Source organism: Somniosus microcephalus, unplaced genomic scaffold, assembly GCF_052327205.1.
Source record: "Somniosus microcephalus isolate GS21.2 unplaced genomic scaffold, FLI_Smic_1.0 unresolved_chr1, whole genome shotgun sequence".
Classification (NCBI taxonomy): domain Eukaryota; kingdom Metazoa; phylum Chordata; class Chondrichthyes; order Squaliformes; family Somniosidae; genus Somniosus; species Somniosus microcephalus.
Window position 1 is genome coordinate 126,237,638 of NW_028225179.1, and position 20,927 is coordinate 126,258,564.

Consider the following 20,927-nt stretch of genomic DNA (forward strand, 5'->3'; position numbering starts at 1 on the left):
GGGTTGAATTTTCACAGGCCCTGCTCCATTACTTGAGTCTCACATGCTGCGGGCGGGTTATCAGAAACCCACGGCAGTAATTGACGGGAATTGCCCCGGGATTTTCCAATTGCCTGCCCGCGGCTTGGGAGGCCCCACCCAGTAACTCAGCGCCTGGGAAAAGTGCACCCTGGGCAACTCGGGCAATTTCACAGTGGCAAGGTGCACTGGTGGGTGTTACACTCCCGTCATCGCCGTAACAAATAAATTCATCAGATGCATTATTGGCAGCAAAGTGGCGATGATTCATATGAGCAAGAACCTACTCACAGCACCTGGAACAACACTAACCACTCACTGTACACTGCACAGAGGCGGGGATAATCATTCTCTCTATTGGTTTTCATAGGGCCTGTCGAAACGGAAATTTACTGTAGTCCCGGGAGTTCTGTGTCATTCCCTGGAGTGGATGAGGATCACCGGGACCTGGCGGAGCATTTTCTATGGGAAAAGTACAGTGGAAATGCAGAGAATGGAAGCAGAATGGGAGTGCTGCACTTTCATGCAGGGGCTACAGAACCTTCCTTATTAACAAAGTACAAAGGGCGTCTCGACTTCTCCCCATCTAATGGATCGTTTGTCCTTCATAATTTAACTTATGAAGATGAGGGTCTTTATACACTTTCCATCAACCTACGAAATATCACTGTTCGAACTGTTCGGCTATGTGTAATGGGTATGTTTGCCTCGCGGGTTTAAGTAGCAATGATTTGTATTTAATTATGGCAAAATACATGACCCCCTCCTGCTGGTTTTTAGTAGTTGAAACCCCGTGGGCAGCAGCTGTGGAATTTCCTAAACGGCATTCCCGGCCTGTGCCTGGAAAGCTGAAGAAGAAAATCCTAGCGGTGGAGAGTTCCCCGGTGTCAAGACCCGAGCTGAACTGACTGTGTGGAGAGAGACTCCCTCCTTCACTCCAGGGCCAGGTGAGACCCTGGTCCTGGACCTGGACTGTATTTATACCATAACTGCAGTCTCCATGCGAAGCAAACCCACTTCACCCTTGATGCTACAGTAGCAGGGTAAATTCACCCGAAAGGCACTGAATTTAATGCGTGCTGCACAGCCAATGAGAGCACTCGGTGCCGACTCTCTCATACACAATATTATTCTCCCAAAAGTTAAATTAACGAGTCAGTCTGATATCCCTGACAATATATTAATGAGCCAGTCTGATATCCCTGACAATATATTAATGAGCCAGTCTGATATCCCTGACAATATATTAATGAGCCAGTCTGATATCCCTGACAATATATTAATGAGCCAGTCTGATATCCCTGACAATATATTAATGAGCCAGTCTGATATCCCTGACAATATATTAATGAGTCAGTCTGATATCCCTGACAATATATTAATGAGCCAGTCTGATATCCCTGACAATATATTAACGAGTCAGTCTGATATCCCTGACAATATATTAATGAGCCAGCCTGATATCCCTGACAATATATTAGTCAGTCTGATATCCCTGACAATATATTAATGAGCCAGCCTGATATCCCTGACAATATATTAGTCAGTCTGATATCCCTGACAATATATTAATGAGCCAGTCTGATATCCCTGACAATATATTAACGAGTCAGTCTGATATCCCTGACAATATATTAATGAGTCAGTCTGATAGGGCATTCTGAAGGGGGAGGGTGAACAGGCAGAGGTCGTGGTTCACATTGGGACCAACGACATAGGTAGGAAGAGGGATGAGGTCCTGCAACAAGAATTTAGGGAGCTAGGTAGCAGATTAAAGAGCAGGACCTCAAAGGTTGTAATCTCTGGATTACTCCTGGTGCCACGTGCTAGTGAGTATAGGAATAGAAGGATAGAGCAGATGAATGCATGGCTAAAGAGTTGGTGCAGGAGGGAGGGCTTTAGTTTCCTGGATCACTGGGCCTGCTTCTGGGAAAGGTGGGACTTGTACAAGTCGGACGGGTTGCACCTGAACCAGAGTGGGACAAATATCCTTGTGGGGAGGTTTGCTAGCACTGTTCGGGGGGGTTTAAACTAAAATGGCAGGGGGTTGGGAACTTGAGCAGGGAGACAGAGGAAAGGAAAACAGGGATAAAAGCAAAAGATAGGAAGGAGAGAAACAAATGTGGCAGTCAGAGAAATCAACGGTTTAAATCAAACATGGCCACAGTAAATAATAATTCTAATAAGTTTAAGAGCATTAAAAAAACAAACCTGAAGGCTTTGTGTCTTAATGCGAGGAGCATTTGTAATAAGGTGGATGAATTGGCTGCGCAAATAGAGGTAAACAAATACGATTTGGTTGGGATTACAGAAACGTGGCTCAAGGATGGCCAAGACTGGGAACTCAACATCCAGGGGTATTTGATATTCAGGAAAGATAGGCAAAAAGGAAAGGGAGGTGGGGTAGCATTACTGGTTAAAGAAGGGATTAATACAATTGTAATGAAGGATATTAGCTCTGATGATGTGGAATCTGTATGGGTAGAATTGAGAAATACTAAGGGGAAAAAAAACATTAGTGGGAGTGGTATATAGACCTCCAAACAGTAAGGTGGAGGTTGGGGATGGCATTAAAAGGGAAATTAAAGAAGCATGCAATAAGGGCACAGCAGTCATCATGGGTGACTTTAATCTACATATAGATTGGGTCAACCAAATTAGTAACAATACTGTGGAGGAGGAATTCCTGGAGTGTTTACGGGATGGTTTCCTGGACCAATATGTTGAGGAACCAACCAGAGATCAGGCCATCTTAGACTGGGTATTATGCAACGAGAAAGGATTAATTAGCAATCTTGTTGTACGAGACCCCTTGGGTCTGAGCGATCATAATATGATTGAATTCTTCATTAAGATGGAGAATGAAGTAGTTGACTCAGACAAGGGTCCTCAATTTAAATAAAGGAAACTACGATGGTCTGAGGAGCGAGTTGGGTAGGATTGAGTGGGGAATGGTGCTCAAAGGGTTGATGGTGGATAGGCAATGGCAAACATTCAAAGACCAAATGGATGAGCTACAAAATTTGTTCATCCCAGTTTGGCGTAAAAATAAAACAAAAAAGGTGACTCAACCGTGGCTAACAAGGGAAATTAGGGATAGCATAAGATCCAAGGAGAGGACATATAAATTGGCTAGAAAAAGCAATAATCCTGAGGATTGGGAGCAGTTTAGGAGTCAACAAAGGAGGACAAAGGGATTAATTAAGAAAGGGAAAATAGAATATGAGTGTAAGCTTGCAGGGAACATAGAAACTGACTGTAAAAGCTTTTATAGATATGTGAAGAGAAAAAGATTGGTGAAGTCAAGCGTAGGTCCCTTACAGTCAGAATCAGGGGAATTTATAATGGGAAACAAGGAAATGGCAGACCAACTAAATGCATACTTTGGTTCTGTCTTCACAAAGGAGGACACAAATAACCTCCCAGAGATGCCGGGGATCATAGGGTCTGATGAAAGCGAGGAACTGAAAGAAATCAGTATTTGTAGGGAAATGGTGTTAGGAAAATTGATGGGACTGAAGGCTGATAAATCCCCAGGGCCTGATAATCTACATCCCAGGGTACTTAAGGAAGTGGCCCTAGAAATAGTAGATGCATTGCTGGTCATCTTCCAGAACTCGATAGACTCTGGAACAGTACCCATGGATTGGAGGATAGCTAATGTTACCCCACTATTCCAAAAAGGTGGTAGAGAAAAAGCGGGGGATTATAGACCGGTAAGCTTGACATCGGTAGTGGGGAAAATGCTGGAGTCCATTATAAAAGATGTAATAGCAGAGCACTTGGAAAGCAGTGACAGGATCGGACAAAGTCAACATGGATTTACAAAAGGTAAATCATGCTTGATTAATCTAGTGGAATTTTTTGAGGATGTAACTGGTAAAATAGATAAGGGAGAACCAGTGGATGTGGTGTATTTGGACTTTCAGAAGGCTTTCGATAAGGTCCCACACAAGAGATTAGCGTGCAAAATTAAGGCACATGGGATTGGGGGCAAGGTATTGACTTGGATAGAGAACTGGTTGGCGGACAGAAAGCAAAGAGTTGGAATAAACGGGTCGTTTTCCGAGTGGCAGGCAGTGACTAGTGGGGTACCGCAAGGATCGGTCCTAGGACCCCAGCTGTTCACAATATATATTAATGATCTGGACGAGGGAATTGGATGTAATATCTCCAAATTTGCAGACAACACAAAGCTGGGCGGGAGGGTAAGCTGCGAGGAGGATGTCGGGAAACTCCAGTACGATTTGGACAGATTGGGCAGAAACATGGCAAATGCACTATAATGTGAATAAATGTGAGGCTATCCACTTTGGTGGCAAAAACAGGAAGGCAGATTATTATTTGATTGGCAATAGATTGGGAGAAGGGGAAGTGCAAAGAGACCTGGGGGTCCTTGTGCACCAGTCGCTGAAGGTAAGCATGCAGGTGCAGCAGGCGGTTAAGAAGGCAAATGGTATGTTGGCCTTCAAAGCAAGAGGGTTCGAGTACAGGAACAAGGATGTCTTGCTACAGTTGTACAGGGCCTTGGTGAGACCGCACCTTGAGTATTGTGTGCAGTTTTGGTCACCTTACCTGAGGAAGGACGTTCTTGCCATGGAGGGAGTGCAGCGAAGATTCACCAGGCTGATACCTGGGATGGCAGGAATGACGTATGAGGAGAGATTGTGTCGATTGGGCTTATACTCACTGGAGTTTAGAAGATTGAGAGGGGATCTCATCGAAACCTATAAAATTCTGTCAGGTCTGGACAGACTAGATGCAGGAAGGATGTTTCTGATGGCCGGGGAGTCCAGAACCAGGGGTCATAGTGTAAGGATAAGGGGTAAGCCATTTAGGACTGAAATGAGGAGGAATTTCTTCACCCAGAGAGTGGTGAACCTGTGGAATTCTCTGCCACAGAGGGCGGTGGAGGCCAGTTCATTGAATATATTCAAGAAAGAGTTGGATATATTTCTTGAGGCTAAAGGGATCAAGGGATATGGGGAAAGGGCAGGGACAGGATACTGAATTTGAATGATCAGCCATGATCACATTGAATGGCGGAGCAGGTTCGAAGGGCCGAATGGCCTACTCCTGCTCCTATCTTCTATGTTTCTATGTATCTATATCCCTGACAATATATTAATGAGTCAGTCTGATATCCCTGACAATATATTAATGAGCCAGTCTGATATCCCTGACAATATATTAATGAGCCAGTCTGATATCCCTGACAATATATTAATGAGCCAGTCTGATATCCCTGACAATATATTAATGAGCCAGTCTGATATCCCTGACAATATATTAATGAGCCAGTCTGATATCTCTGACAATATATTAATGAGCCAGTCTGATATCCCTGACAATATATTAATGAGCCAGTCTGATATCTCTGACAATATATTAATGAGTCAGTCTGATATCACTGACAATATATTAATGAGCCAGTCTGATATCCCTGACAATATATTAATGAGCCAGTCTGATATCCCTGACAATATATTAATGAGCCAGTCTGATATCCCTGACAATATATTAATGAGTCAGTCTGATATCTCTGACAATATATTAATGAGTCAGTCTGATATCACTGACAATATATTAATGAGCCAGTCTGATATCCCTGACAATATATTAATGAGTCAGTCTGATATCACTGACAATATATTAATGAGCCAGTCTGATATCCCTGACAATATATTAATGAGCCAGTCTGATATCCCTGACAATATATTAATGAGCCAGTCTGATATCCCTGACAATATATTAATGAGTCAGTCTGATATCTCTGACAATATATTAATGAGTCAGTCTGATATCACTGACAATATATTAATGAGCCAGTCTGATATCCCTGACAATATATTAATGAGTCAGTCTGATATCACTGACAATATATTAATGAGCCAGTCTGATATCCCTGACAATATATTAATGAGTCAGTTTGATATTAGGAACATAGGAACATGAGGAGGCCATTTAGCCCCTCCAGCCTGTTCCACCATTCAATGAGATCATGGTGATCTGAGACCTAACTCCAGATACCCGCCTTTGGCCCATAACCCTTAATACCTTTGGTAAACAGAAAGCTATCAATCTCAGATTCAAAATTAACAATTGACCCAGCATCAATTGCCGTTTGTAGAAGAGAGTTCCAAACTTCTACCACCCTTTGTTTGTAGAAGTATTTCCTAACTTCACTCCTGAAAGGTCTGGCTCTAATTTTTAGACTATGGCCCCTAGTCTTAGAATCCCCAACCAGCGGAAATAGTTTCTCGCTATCTACTCTCTCAGTAATAGTAATGAGTCAGTCTGATATGACTGACAATACATGAATGAGACGGTTTGATATCATTAACTATACATTAATGAGTCCGTCTGATATTAGTAACAATACATTAATGTATTAGCCTGATATTTGAAACTCATATTAATATATCAGTGATGATATATTAATGAGTCAGTACAAAATCAATGTTATTTCAATGAACAGCTTAACTCTTTAAAATACAATGGGTTAAACCCTTTGTTAAATTAGTAGCTGAAAGAATTTCATGCAAACAGATTAATCCGAAGACCTGAACATTGAATGCAATGACAATACTGAGGGGGTGCTGTATTGTCGAAGGTGCCATTTTTCAGATGGCTCTTTAACCCGAGGCTCCAATGGTTCAGGTGGAGATTAAAGCTCCCATCACACTTAACAGACAAGAGCAGAACATTCACCTGTTGTCCCGGTCAACGTTCTTCCAACTCCCTTAAAACCACATTAACTGGTCATTCATCACATTCCAGTTTGTGACATGGCTGTGGACAAATTCACTGCCATATTCGTCACGTAACAACTGCACTTTAAAATGAACACTGGGCGTGAAACACTTTGGGATGTCCTGTGGATGTAATAAGCTGCTGTACAAATGCCAGTCCTTTCTTTTATACACATTTGCTACAATGTCGACAGTGACATTTCATTGCAAATGAAGATTGTAATATCACAGGTCATTAATCAGGATTTTTAACCCTTTAGATGAGCTGTCGAAACCTTCGATATTAAGCAACTCCAGCTCCCTCGATTCCACCGTCCAGCTCACCTGTGATCTCTTTGGAAACCCTCATGAGTATCAGTGGCAGAAAGACGGCAGGGAAATCTCCCAGCATCACCGGCTAATAAATGGGAACAGAAGCCTCATTATCCCCGGCGCTACAAAAGGCGACTGTGGAACGTATACCTGCATCGCAATCAATCGCATCGGCTCCGCCCAGGCAGATTACACCTTAACTATTTATGGTAAGCTTGATTTATGAATGACGCCTTGAGGGTAAATTTTGCGACATCTTTCTGTTATTGGTGGACTTTCGAATGCAGCCTGTGCAAATCGGCACTGCAGCAAAGATGGATAAGAGCAGAATTAATAGTTATTCCCAGAAATTCGGGTCGGGGGCTTCCCGCGGGTGCAAGCCTCCGACCTGCACTTACCTTGCGCACCGGCCGTTGAGCTGTAGGGCCCCCGTGGAATTGCGATCCTGGGCCTCCTCCAACTGCCGGCGCGCAGTGCTTGCGTATCCCAGGGGCGCAGTTAGTTCGATGCGTCCCCTGGGATCACGTGGGCCATGGAGAGCCAATGGTAGCAGGGAATGCTTCATTCATAAGTTTGACAGGAAGAGCTGTCAAACTTATAAATACTATAAGCCCCAAAACATCACTAAATCTTCAAATAAATTTTTTAAAAAATCACATTTTAAAAATAAACTATAAATTACATGAAATAACTTTAAACAATAATTTAAATTTTTGAGAAAATTAATTACATTTTCTAACAGGGCTAAAAATAAACTTACCTTTCTTTAAAATATTTAAAAATAATAAACCTGTGGAGAAAATGTTTTAATTTTAATTAATTCACCACTTACCTTGTAAAAAGCAGGCCTTGCGACTGCTTTTTACATGTCTAACTTCTGGAGACTTGCCCTCCCGGGAAAACCTGCAAAAAAAATGTAAGTTCGATGCGCACGCGCTGCCTCTCCTGTGCATGCGTTCGACTTCTGAACCCCTTCTTTCAGGGGAACGGAAGTGCCGGTTTCCCACGCATGCGCAGTGCATGCAGGAAACCGGCACTTCCATTGGGCTTACGGGTGAGTACCCCGTGTGTACTCACCCGTGGAGACCCGAATTTCTGGGCCATTAAAATAAATTATAAAGGGTTTTGATAGTGAAGAAGGAAAGATGATGGCCCAGAAATTCGGGTCCCAACGCGTGAGTACGCACGGGGTACTCACGCATGGACCCGATGGAAGTGCCGGTTTCTTGCATGCACTACGCATGTGCGGGAAACTGGCACTTCCAATCCTCTGAAAGAAGGGGATCAGAGGTCCAACGCGTGCACGCGGGAGTCTGCGCGTGCGCTTTGAACTTACCCTCACGGAAAAACCTGTTTAAAAAAAAAGTAAGTCTTTAGATTTTAGAAATGTAAAAACCAGGCATAAGGACTGCATTTTAAAAGGTAAGTGGTCAATTAATTAAAATTAAAACATTTTTTCCACAGGTTTATTATTTTTCAATACTTTAAAGCAAGGTGAGTTTATTTTTAGCCCCGTTTTTTTATAAAATTATTTTTTTCAAAAATTTAAATTATTGTTTAAAATAGTTATTTAATGTAATTTATAATTTATTTAAAAAGTGTGATTTAAAAAAAAAAAAAAAAAAAAAAAATTATTTGAAGGTTAACTACTGTTTTGGGGGCCGGAGTATTCATAAATTTGACAGGTCTTTCTGTCAATCTTATGAATGGGCTTTTCCCTCCTCCGATTGCCTGCCCATGGCTCACGTTAACCCATGTGGACGCATCACACTAACTACGCCCCTGGGACACGCAAGCACAGCGCGCCGGGAGCTGGACCAGGCCACAGAGAGGAAATCCACGGAGCCCTAAAGCTCAACTGCCGGCGCACAAGGTAAGTGTAGGTCGGGGGCTTGCACCCGCGGGAAGCCCCCAAGCCGAATTTCTGGGCCGATTTCTTCTGGCTGGGGACTCGGTGAGAAGGGATCGTCAATTATAAATTGTTGCTCAGAGTGTGAGGAGGGAGGTTAGGAGAAATTCCTTTACTCAGAGGGGTGTTGGAGTATTGGATGCTTCGTCACAAGGGCTGGTGGAGGCATTGCATCTTTTAAGGGTGATCCAATTGATTTTACAATGTAGCAAGTTCTAAATAGTTAGGTGGTGCAGTCCATTGATGTGCCAAGCCATGCCCAGAGCAGCCCTCACCTACCAGTTCTATTTCCTTTTTCTACTGCCCCCTCCTCTTCTGAGAATGCTGACCCCTGCTGAGATACACTTCCCTGGGCCTTCAGCTACCTGGTCCAAGTGGCTTCGAAATGTGGGCGCCTCGACAGTGAGTGTCGGCAGGGTATTTGGAGAAGGTCGGCATTGCAGTCACTGCTACCGGGCATCAATACCCAGGAGCTCACTGGACAGTGATCGGGAATGGGAAGCCTGACTGACATTTCTCTCCCTTACCTAGGGGCACTGAGGCCAATTATCACACCTTGACCCCTGCTGTGGCTGAGATCGGCTAACTGAGCGCAAACTCTGAACCTCTGGTCAAATAGCCGGCTCAGCATCTACTGCCCAGGGTCGTACATGATAAACGGCAACTGGGGCTCCGGGGAGTCAGTCCCTCCAGAGGAGAGAATGAGCAGGGAGAATGGGTATCAGCGATTGGGGAAATGGTGACTGTGTTTATACTATGTTCTCACCCCTGGAGTAATTCTCTCTGTGATGGAACACGAGCCACATTAAATCATTAAAGAAAGAGAGGTCAGAGGAGATTTACTGCTTTGGTGCATCCTGGGAGCACATTTCGGAATAAAATTACTGGTGCAATTGGTCTTGGGCAGTATCGCAAATTGGGCAATAGTCAATTGGCCGCCCGTTTTACAAGCCGCCCAATTGTCTTTTCCATCGGCTAAAATGAAATCCTGGGAATGTCTGCAACAAAGCTGGGCTTTATGTCCCTGCTCAGATTGACCCTTTCCTTAGGTATCAGCTGTGGCTCAGTGGGTAACACTCTCGTCTCTGCGTCAGAAGGTTGTGGGTTCAAGTTCTACTCCAGAGACTTCAGCACGTAATCCATGCTGACTCTCCAGTGCAGTACTGAGGGAGTGCTGCACTGTTGGAGGTGCTGTCTTTTGGATGTGATGTTAAACTGAGGCCCTGTCTCCTCTCTCAGGTGGACTTAAAAGATGCCATGGTAATATTTTGAAGAAGAGCAGCGGCGTTCTCTCCAGTGTCCTGGCCAATATCACTCTGCCAACATCACTAAAAACAGATTATCTGGTTATTGTCACGTTGCTGTTTATGGGAGCTTGCTGTGCGCAGATTGGTTTCTGTGTTTCCGACATTACAACAGTTACTCCACTTCATTGGCTGAGAAGTGCTTTGGAACATCGTGAGGTTGTGAAAGGCGCTATATAAATGCAAGTTCTTTCTTTTGTTCTTTAGATAAATCCACCGAGCCCGTCTCATGAATTGATGGATTTTCTTAATTTGTGCAGGTGACACTGGAAAGGCCGCATGTATCGCCCATTCTTAGTTGCCATGACAACTCAGTGGCTTGTTCGGCCACTTCAGAGCACATGAAGAGCCAATCACATAGTGCGGGCTTGAAGCCACATGTAGGCCAGGCCCGGGCGGGTGTAGGCCAGGCCCGGGCGGGTGTAGGCCAGGCCCGGGCGGGTGTAGGCCAGGCCCGGGTGGGTGTAGGCCAGGCCCGGGTGGGTGTAGGCCAGGCCCGGGTGGGTGTAGGCCAGACCCGGGTAGGGGTGGTAGATTCCCTTCCCTGAAGGACGTCAGTGAAACAGTTGGGTTGTTGTGACAATCGAAGCTTTTATGGTCATTTTCTCTGGTGCCGTGCTATATATTCTGTTATTCGAACTTTTTTTAAATTGCAGGATTTCCACCGGAGCAGATTGTAATTGTTGTTGCATCGATCATAGGACTCATACTTTCTTCAGTGTCGTTCTTTGGTTTAATCGTTCTTTGCTTCTTGAAAAGAGAATCGAGCCAAGGTACCCGTCAATAAGTATAATTTACACTTGAATATTAACTCACAGGCACCTCTTTAAGTTAATCTTGACTCATTTTGAATATTAACAAAAACTTGTGCTTTATTTAAAAATCGGAAAGAAGGAAGACGAATTAACTTCACCCTGTCTCTTTGTCCTGTATGGTGCGATTATCCTACATTTCTGCATCGTTGTGAAGTGGTTTCCATTTCACAGTGACACGGAAGAGGTGGTATGATTCTAGAGTCACCCCTGACCTGCCTCCAAAGGGGTCTTGTGGGAGAAACGCCCTTGGCAGGGGGCAGTCTCAATAAACTTGTCTTGGACACTGCATGCGGTTTAATTCCAGTGCGCTGCCAAGTTGGTTTACAAAGGGGTCGGGCACTGGGGAATGGTCTCCCTTGTTGTTGTTGGTGGTGGTGGGGGTTTCCCTTGGACCTGCTGGCAGGGGCCTCCCTTGGACCTGGTGGCAGGGCCTCCCTTGGACCTGGTGGCAGGGCCTCCCTTGGACCTGGTGGCAGGGGCCTCCCTTGGACCTGGTGGCATGGGCCTCCCTTGGACCTGGTGGCAGGGGTTTCCCTTGGACCTGGTGGCAGGGGCCTCCCATGGACCTGGTGGTGGGTGTTTCCCTTGGACCTGGTGTCAGGGGCCTCCCATGGACCTGGTGTCAGGGGCCTCCCTTGGACCTGGTGTCAGGGGCCTCCCATGGGCCTGGTGGCGAGGGCCGCCCTTGGACATGGTGGAGGAGATTGATTCCCTTGGACCTAGTGGAAGGGGCCTCCCATGGACCTGGTGGTGGGGGTTTCCCTTGGACATGGTGGAGGAGATTGATTCCCTTGGACCTAGTGGAAGGAGTCTCCCTTGGACCTGGTGGCAGGGGCCTCCCTTGGACCTGGTGGCAGGGGCCTTCCTTGGACAAGGTGGATGAGATTGATTCCCTTGGACCTGGTGGTAGGCATCTCCCTTGGACCTGCTGGAGGAGGGGCTTCCCTTGGACCTGGTGGTAGGCGTCTCCCTTGGACCTGCTGGAGGAGGGGCTTCCCTTGGACCTGGTGGTGGGGGTTTCCCTTGGACCTGCTGGAGGAGTGGTTTGCCTTGGACCTGGTGGTGGGGGAGTGGGTGCTCCCTTGGACCTGGTATATGGGTTTGCCTTGGACCTTGTGATAGGGGCCTCTGTTGGAACTGGTGTTACCATTGGACCTCCTGGGCTCCTCTACTTGGCTCCAGACCCCATTGGTTCAAACATGGACAAAAGAGCTGAATTCTAGAGGTGAGGTGAGAGTGACTGCCCTTGGCATCAAGGCTGCATTGACTGAGTATGGCATCAAGGAGTCCTAGTAAAATTTAAGTCAGTGGGAATCAGGGGGAAAACTCTCCACTGGCTGGAGTCATACCTAGCACCTAGCTCCAGGTTGTTGGAGGCCAATCATCTCAGCCTCAGGACATTGCTGCAGGAGTTCCTCAGGGCAGTGTCCTAGGCCCAACCATCTTCAGCTGCTTCATCAATACCCTTCCTCCATCATCAAGTCAGAAGTGGGAACATTCGCTGATGATTGCACAGTCTTCAGTTCCATTCGTAAATCCTCAGGTAATGAAGTAATCCATGCCCACATATAGCAAGACCTGGACAACATTCCGGCTTGGGCTGTTAAATGGCAAGTAACATCGAGCCACACAAGTGCCAGGCAATGACCATCTCCAACAAGAGAGAGTCTAACCACCTCCTGTTGACATTCAATGGCATTACCATGGCTGAATGCCCCACCATCAACATCCTGGGGGTCACCACTGACCAGAAACTTAACTGGACCAGCCACATAAATACTGTGGCTACAGGAGCAGGTCAGAGGCTGGGTATTCTGCATTGCGTGTCTCACCTCCTGACTTCCTAAAGTCTTTCCACCATCTACAAGGCACAAGTCAGGAGTGTGAAGGAATACCTTCCACTTGCCTGGATTAGTGCAACAATATTCAAGAAGCTCGAGACCATCTAGGACAAAGCAGCCCATTTGATTGGCACCCCATCCACCAACTTAAACATTCACTGCCTCCACCACTAGTGCAATGTGGCTGCAGTGTGTACCATCTACAAGATGCACCAACTTGCCAAGGCTTCTTCGATAGCACTTCCCAAACCCATGACTTTGACTACCTAGAAGAATGAGGGCAGCAGGCGTATGGGAACATCACCACCTCCAACTTCCCCTCCAAGGCACACACCATCCTGACTTGGAAGTATATCGCTGTTCCTTCACGTCTCTGGGTCAAAATCCTGGAACTCCCTCCCCAGCAGCGCTGTGGGAGTACCTTCATCACACGGACTTCAGCGGTTCAAGAAGGCAGCTCACCACCACCTTCTCGAGGGCATTTAGGGACGGGCAATAAATGCTGGTCTTGCAGCAACGCCCACATCCCATGAATGAATAAATAAAAAAGTAGGTTACAGTGGATTTCAAACAGCTTTAATGGTCTTGTTCATTTCTTTATAGTATCTCTGAGGCAACTCAAACATTTGTTTCTGAGCCTGTTTAGCAGTAACACTCTGTCTCTTGTTGCCACCTTCATTGCCCTCGTTTCCTGGATTGCAATTAAAGGTACGTGTATAAATAATATTCTTTATTTACGTGAAAATGATCGGTTCAGATGAGGAGAGCCAGTACTCCGCAGGGTATTTGGAAAAGAATGAGCAACTGAGTCAATATATTCTAAGCTGCTTTATATAGACCACCAGCCCCTGTAGTCCTGGGACCCACAACCCACAGCCAGGTGCAGATAAACCTGTTGGATTTTTTGAGACTGCTGGCCAGGAAGACCTTGGTCTCAGTGCCTGCCACTGGTCTACTCACAGCCAATAAAAGCGCAGCATCAGCAGCAGAGCGATCTCTGTGGCTCTTCAATTCCCTTCAGTAGATTACATCACAATGTCAGCATGAACACACCTAGGTAGTGATGACATCACAATGCCAGCACGTACACGCCTAGGTAGTGATGACATCACAATACCAGCATGTACACGCCTAGGTATTGATGACATCACAATGCCAGCACGTACACGCCTAGGTAATGATAACATCACAATGTCAGCATGTACACGCTTAGGGAGTGATGACATCACAATGCCTGCACGTACACGCCTGGGTAGTGATGACATCACAATGTCAGCATGTACACGCTTAGGGAGTGATGACCTCACAATGCCAGCATGTACACGCCTAGGTAGTGATGACATCGCAATGTCAGCGCATACACGCCTAGGCAGTTCATTGTCGCTGGGTTAGTATCCTGGAATTCCCTACCCAACACCACCAGGAGAGCAGCATCAGAACAAGGACAGCTGTGCTTCAAGCAGGAGGCCCACCATCACCTTCTCGGGGCAAGTAGGAATGGGGAATAAATGCAGCCTTGCCAGTGTCACCCATATCCCGAGAACAAATATATATAAAATATGTAAGCCGGTGTTGTGCAATGATATTAGTGCACCATATTAGTTTAATCTCCCATTAAATACTGTGTAGGTTAACAACCACTATTGTTGAGTATATTCAAGGCTGAGATAGATAGATTTTTGGATTCTAGAGAAATCAAGGGATATGGAGATCGGGAAAGGAAGTGGAGTTGAGGTCGAAAATCACCCATGATCTTATTGAATGTCGGAGCAGGCTCGAGGGGCCATATGGCCGACTCCTGCTCCCAATTCTTATTTTCTCTTATGTTCTTATGATCATTGGTACAGGTGCTGCCTCTGCATCTGTGGGTGCTTTATGCATTGTGTCTGTCCTGATGGTTTTGGCTGTGATTGTAACCATCGCTATTTGGAACTTGGGCTGTCTGTGTCTTCAGAGATTTCTAAAAAACACAGGTAAAGAGCAGTTTCCTTATCTTAAAATATTTCCACTCTTAAAAGTGAAACTTCAACTTCTAAATCTTCGCAACATCTGTACTCGACAGGTTTTCGAGCTTCAATTGACCTCTGTGGCATAATGTGTTCCTTTATTATGATCCCCGTCTCAATCGTCATCCTAGCAGAAGAGATTCAGCAAAACAGTGAGTTTACTGACAGCCCTTCATTACTTCACAACATTTCAACCAACTGCTTCACTTCTGAGTAAACAGCCTGTTCTCGGTACATTTCTCCTGTGAACAGCTGAACCATATAGAATAGGAAGGCCCCAGGCTTCAGGCCTGGTCTGTGTTGAGTGAGCAAATCTCAAAGGGGACAGTAGCAGGGAGGCTACAATTGGCTTCAGTCGCCCTGCGCCCCCAACCCAGGTTAGGGAGGGTAAGATTGGCTGGAATCTCACTCCTGATGGCCATCCAATGACGCTCTGAGGGGACAATTTTAATGGAACCCGCATCGAAGTCAATGTTGGGCAGGATGTAAAACTGGCATTCCACCCGATCCCGTGGGTTTCCCGCCCAGCGAGTTAGGCTAAAGTCACCCCCTCTGTGTGGGGTCATTGAGTGAGAACAGGTTAATCTGGGGCAGTACTTCAACCTATGCCAGGGTAACAGATGAAGGGGCTTGGTTAGAACTGGCAACAGGAAAGTTTTGGATCGATGTCTGGAAGCATTCTTCACTCAGTGATTGGTCCCTGGAACGGTCTTTGAGGTAGGACAATGGGAGCAGACAGCTCACACTCACCCAGGAGTCAGTTAGATGGAGTGATGCGGGAATGTAGGTCTCTTGTCTGGATGAATGAGAAAAATGGGCCAAATGCCTTTGTTTGTCAGTATTAATCTTGTGATTGGAGAATGTTCCAGTGGAGAAACAGATCATTTGGCCCATCAAGTCTGCATTGGTAGATTACTTTCCATGTGGTCCACCTAGTTTAATCCCACTCTCCTGCTTGCTCCCTATATCCTTGAATATTCCTTTTTTTGGGATCTTTCACGTCCACCTGAGGGCAGACAGGACCTTGGTTTTAGGTCTCATTCTAAAGACTCAGCGCTCCCTCAGTACTGCACTGCAGCATCAGGCTAGATTTAGTGCTCCAGTCTCTGGAGTGGGGCTTGAAACCACAACCTTCTGACTCGGGCGAGAGCGCTGCCCTCTGAGCCACAGCTGACAATTACTGAGCATTTACCAAATCAGAAAAGTCGTTAAAAGAACTGCCTCTGATCATAGAGAAAGGGACAGATTTTCCCCTTCAGCGCTGGGAGTAAGAGCTTGTCCGCAGTCAACTATCGTGAATTGAAGCTGACGGTTTTGTTCTGTTAAATGGAATGGGCAGTAGATCGTGAGCCACTAGTGCCTGAATCTGTGGTGAACGTGACTACCACACCCAGCTCTTACACCCTGTGCTGAAGAGGAGACTCTCCCCTGGGCTCTTTCTATACATGTTATATGTTGTCCAATTCTGGCCTCCTGTGCCTCCCCGATTTTAATCGCTCCACCATTGGCGGCCGTGCCTTCAGCTGCCTAGACCCTAAACTCTGGAATTCACTCCCTAAACCTCACCGCCTCTCTATCCTCCAGTAAGATGCTTCTTAAAACCCACCCCTTTAACCAAGCTTTTAGTCACCCGTCCTAATATTTCCTTAAGTGACTCGGTGTCAAATTTTGTTTTATAATACTCCCGTGAAGCGCCTTGGGACATTTTACTACGTTAAAGGCGCTATATAAACATAGGGTGTTGTTGTTATTGTTATTTTCTAGATGTGGAAATACTCAATGGCCCAGAACTTGGTGTCGGGGGCTTGCCGCGCGTGCAAGCCCCCGATCTGCACTCACCCTGCGCGCTGACATCTGAAGCTCGGGCCTGCTTGCATTTCCTGTCACAGGCCCGGTTCAGATGTCAGCGCGCAGTGCTTACCTGATCCAGCGGCGTAGTTAGTGCGATGTGCCGGCTGGGATCAGGTGAGCACTGTACAACCAATCAGGGGAGGGGAAGGTTCATTCATGAGTTTGAGAGTAAGAACTGTCAAACTCATGAAAACTACGGGGGCCCAAAACACTATTTAAACTTTAAATAAAAATTTAAAAAACATCCCACTCATTAAATTAAGTATAAATAAGTTAAAAAAAATAATTTAAACAATTTTTTTTTTTGAAAAAAATAAATTTTTAATAAAAAGGATCTAAAACTAAACTTACCTTATTCTTTAAAATAATAAACCTGCGGAAAAAACATTTCTAAATTGCACTAAAACACCACTTACCTGTAAAAATAAATACTTACGTGTGCTTTTTACAAGCGTAAAGACCGGAGGCCTTTACACACGTGCAAATCCCCCAAAACAGAGGAAATCCAAGACGCACGCGCTGCCCCCTACAGCGCACGCGCTAGCCTCTTCACCTCTTGGGTTAGAGGAGAGGAAATGCCGGTTTTCAGCGCATGCGCTGTGCATGCTGAAAACCGGCATTTCCTCTGGCCAGACGTGTGAGTACCCCTTCCGTACTCACACGTTTGGGGAGGAATTACTGCCCCATTGTGAATTTACTCAATGTGTTCATTGTTTTACGTTTTCAGATCAAGGCTGTCAGAGCACCATTTTAACCTGGAGCATACTGATCCCATTATTGGTCATCCTTGTTATAATCTTTGTCGTGTTCATTGCAATATGGCGCTGTAAGTATCAAATGCATCCAAGCATTCAGCAGCTCGATCACTTTCTAAAGAGTTCAGTTCTAGTGAAAGCTTTAACCAGTGAGTCTCCCCATCGGTTTCCCTTTTACAATGGAACAGTTACAAAGAAATCTCCTGAGTATGTTAGGCGTTCTGTCCCTTCACAGATGCACAACATCATTGTGTGTAAAATAAGGGCTGAAAGTGTAGGTGGTTTGTGCTGGTGTGGGGATGTTGTTGAGAGCAGCAACATAAGTGAGAAGAACCTCAAGAAGAAATGTCACACAGGGGAACCTCTAGAAGTGAATGAGGTACTTCACTGGTTCCCAAAGCTCTCCACTACTGGGGTTTTCCTCGTGTCATGTCTGGGTTTGTTGTAGACTAATTGATAGAGATTGAGTGCTGTCATTAGTCTACAACTCCATTGTTGTTGTATCATGGGACTACCAGGATGGTAGAAGGTGAACCAGATGGGCCTTGATGTTTCTTGTCTAGAAATTCCTATGTTCTGACAGACAGTGAGCCTGGAACAATCGTTTGAGATGCAGGTTCTGGGCTGTGAAGGTTAGGAGAAAAGTCAGGAAGTATTTCATTCCAGAGAGGTTGATCAACTGCTGAAACCATTCCCAGGAAGGGATGGGTGGGTGAGGCCAGGACACTGGATTCATGTTACGAAAAACTGGATGCTGCAATGGGAAGGTGGTAGGGGAGTAGGATTCTGGGAGGATGAGACCAAATGGGCTGAAAGACATTTTCCATCTGTAGCCGCTCTTGTGACAATAACATGCACAAAGTGAAAGTTTCCACAGTCGCAATCCCGGGGGAAGCGGGGAGGAGGGCGAGCCTCACCCACTGGGAGCAGATATCAGAAATTGGGGAAATGAACTCCCGCACGATCGTTGGTAAATCGTGTACAGCGTTTGCCGGAATGTTCGATATGAGCATCCACTGGGAGCACGGATTCAGAAAGTAACTCCCATGAATTGGAATGAGAGGGCAGATTTTCTCCTGGCGGGGGGGGGGGGGGGGCGGTGCTCACACTCTAGGGCAGATATGTAATGAAACGGCAGTGTTCCTGTACTGGCTCCCAGTGCAGGTTGGGAGTCTATATCCGGACTCCGTGCTCTCCAAGCCCAGGAATTTCTAGCCAGCTAAAATCACAAGCCAGGAAAAACACACAGAAATGGACCAAAAATACCAAAGCAAATCAGAGGCCATTATAACTTCTAAAGGAACTGGTAGTGAGAGAGACACGCCCTCTAACAATATTCTGTATCAATTGTCTGGAATTTTAATACAGAATTTTTTTAATTACAGGCATATATGAAGATAGAACAATTGAAGTAAATCATCAAGAACAACAGCAGGTATTGTATTACTACTAATATTAATATACATTTCCACAGTTGTTTTTGAACAATGTTGGTTTAATATCGGCTTATAGTGTCATTGACACACACACACACAGATAGAGGGAATCTTCCCGCTGTGCTTATAATGTCACTGACACACACACGGACCAGAGGGAATCTTCCCGCTGTGTTTATAATGTCACTGACACACACACACAGACCAGAGGGAATCTTCCCGCTGTGTTTATAATGTCACTGACACACATGGACCAGAGGGAATCTTCCCGCTGTGTTTATAATGTCACTGACACACACACACAGACCAGAGGGAATCTTCCCGCTGTGTTTATAATGTCACTGACACACACACGGACCAGAGGGAATCTTCCCGCTGTGTTTATAATGTCACTGACACACACTCACGGACCAGAGGGAATCTTCCCGCTGTGCTTATAATGTCACTGACACACACACACGGACCAGAGGGAATCTTCCCGCTGTGTTTATAATGTCACTGACACACACGGACCAGAGGGAATCTTCCCACTGTGTTTATAATGTCACTGACACACAAACAGACAAGAGGGAATCTTCCCGCTGTGTTTATAATGTCACTGACACACACACACGGACCAGAGGGAATCTTCCCGCTGTGTTTATAATGTCACTGACACACACACACGGACCAGAGGGAATCTTCCCGCTGTGTATATAATGTCACTGACACACACACACGGACCAGAGGGAATCTTCCCGCTGTGTTTATAATGTCACTGACACACAGACCAGAGGGAATCTTCCCGCTGTGCTTATAATGTCACTGACACACACACACAGACCAGAGGGAATCTTCCCGCTGTGCTTATAATGTCACTGACACACACACAGTCCTGAGGGAATCTGGGGTAATTTCTGTGAGTGTGTGTGATATGTTTGTTGCATTTCATTTGATGTACAATGTCTGTTATTGTTTCTTCGCTCCTCTGTATAGAAATGTCAGCCTTTTAATTTATGGACATTTACTATCATTAGGACATCTTCTTCCAGTTTGTATCAGGTTCAGCAGATTGTTGTCTGCTTTGGTCTTCCTTATTTGCATCATTTGTTCTGTCCATTTCTCTCTCTCTGTCTCTCTGTCACTGTCTATATGTTTCTGTCTGTCTATCAATGTCTCCAGTGTTTGTGTGTGAATGTTTGGTCCTTGCATCTAACAAATATACTTTATTTATTTTAGGATGGCAGTGAATTGCAAGAATTGAATGGTAGCAGACCAAATTAGGAACCTGAACCTGAATCTCTTCCGCCCTCTTAGAATGGACACAACAGCGGTTATTTTCTGACTTGTCACTGTCATGTCCTTGGCCCAACCATTTTCAGCTGCTTCATCAATGACCTTCCCTTCAACATTGTGGTAAACCACTGTTTGTATACTGTTTGCATTCCATTGTGTACATGCCTGGACATGCCTCGGCTGACTCCTCCCACAAGTCCTAGTATAAAGGTGACTGCTCCCCAGCCCTTTGTATTTCTGGACCGGTCGACCACTCGAGGCAGACCTCCATTCTTTTGTTAATAAAAGCCTTTAGTTACTCTTCTAACTCTCAGTCTTTTATGAGTAATTGATAGCGCATCAATTTTATTAACAAAATTTTTATAATGGAAAAGATCCTCACACCAGCATGCCTGGACTTAGGTCATCGGGAGGCGGACTCATCCACCAAGTTTACTCACTGGCTTAAGTGTTTCGAAAAATTCCTGACCGCCTCCGAAGCAATCAAATCGGAAGAGGACAAACTGGATGTCCTGACCTCCAAAGTGAACCACCGAGTGTACTCGGTCATCCAAGACGCGACCTCGTACGCGGATGCTATCAAGCTCCTCAAGGACCAGTACACGCGCCCAGTGAACGAAGTGTACGCCAGGCACCTTCTGGGGAGTCGTAAG

General features: G+C 45.6%; 1 protein-coding gene across 3 annotated transcripts in view; it reads left to right on the top strand.

The window, feature by feature from the left end:
* LOC147095820 (uncharacterized) overlaps window positions 1-20,588 on the top strand; it is a 58,749-nt gene extending 38,161 nt beyond the window's left edge. For 2 of the 3 annotated variants that reach the window (XM_085974826.1, XM_085974827.1), the window contains exons 3-11: window positions 389-715; window positions 7,031-7,291; window positions 10,952-11,068; window positions 13,555-13,659; window positions 14,799-14,924; window positions 15,014-15,109; window positions 17,536-17,634; window positions 18,949-18,998; window positions 20,218-20,588. In XM_085974826.1, coding sequence (XP_085830952.1) covers window positions 389-715; window positions 7,031-7,291; window positions 10,952-11,068; window positions 13,555-13,659; window positions 14,799-14,924; window positions 15,014-15,109; window positions 17,536-17,634; window positions 18,949-18,998; window positions 20,218-20,262 — 1,226 coding nt within the window. In that variant the 3' untranslated portion in view covers window positions 20,263-20,588. The remainder of the gene's footprint in view (window positions 1-388; window positions 716-7,030; window positions 7,292-10,951; window positions 11,069-13,554; window positions 13,660-14,798; window positions 14,925-15,013; window positions 15,110-17,535; window positions 17,635-18,948; window positions 18,999-20,217) is intronic. The other variant, XM_085974828.1, reaches the window with a different exon arrangement.
* The last annotated feature ends 339 nt before the right edge of the window (window positions 20,589-20,927 follow it).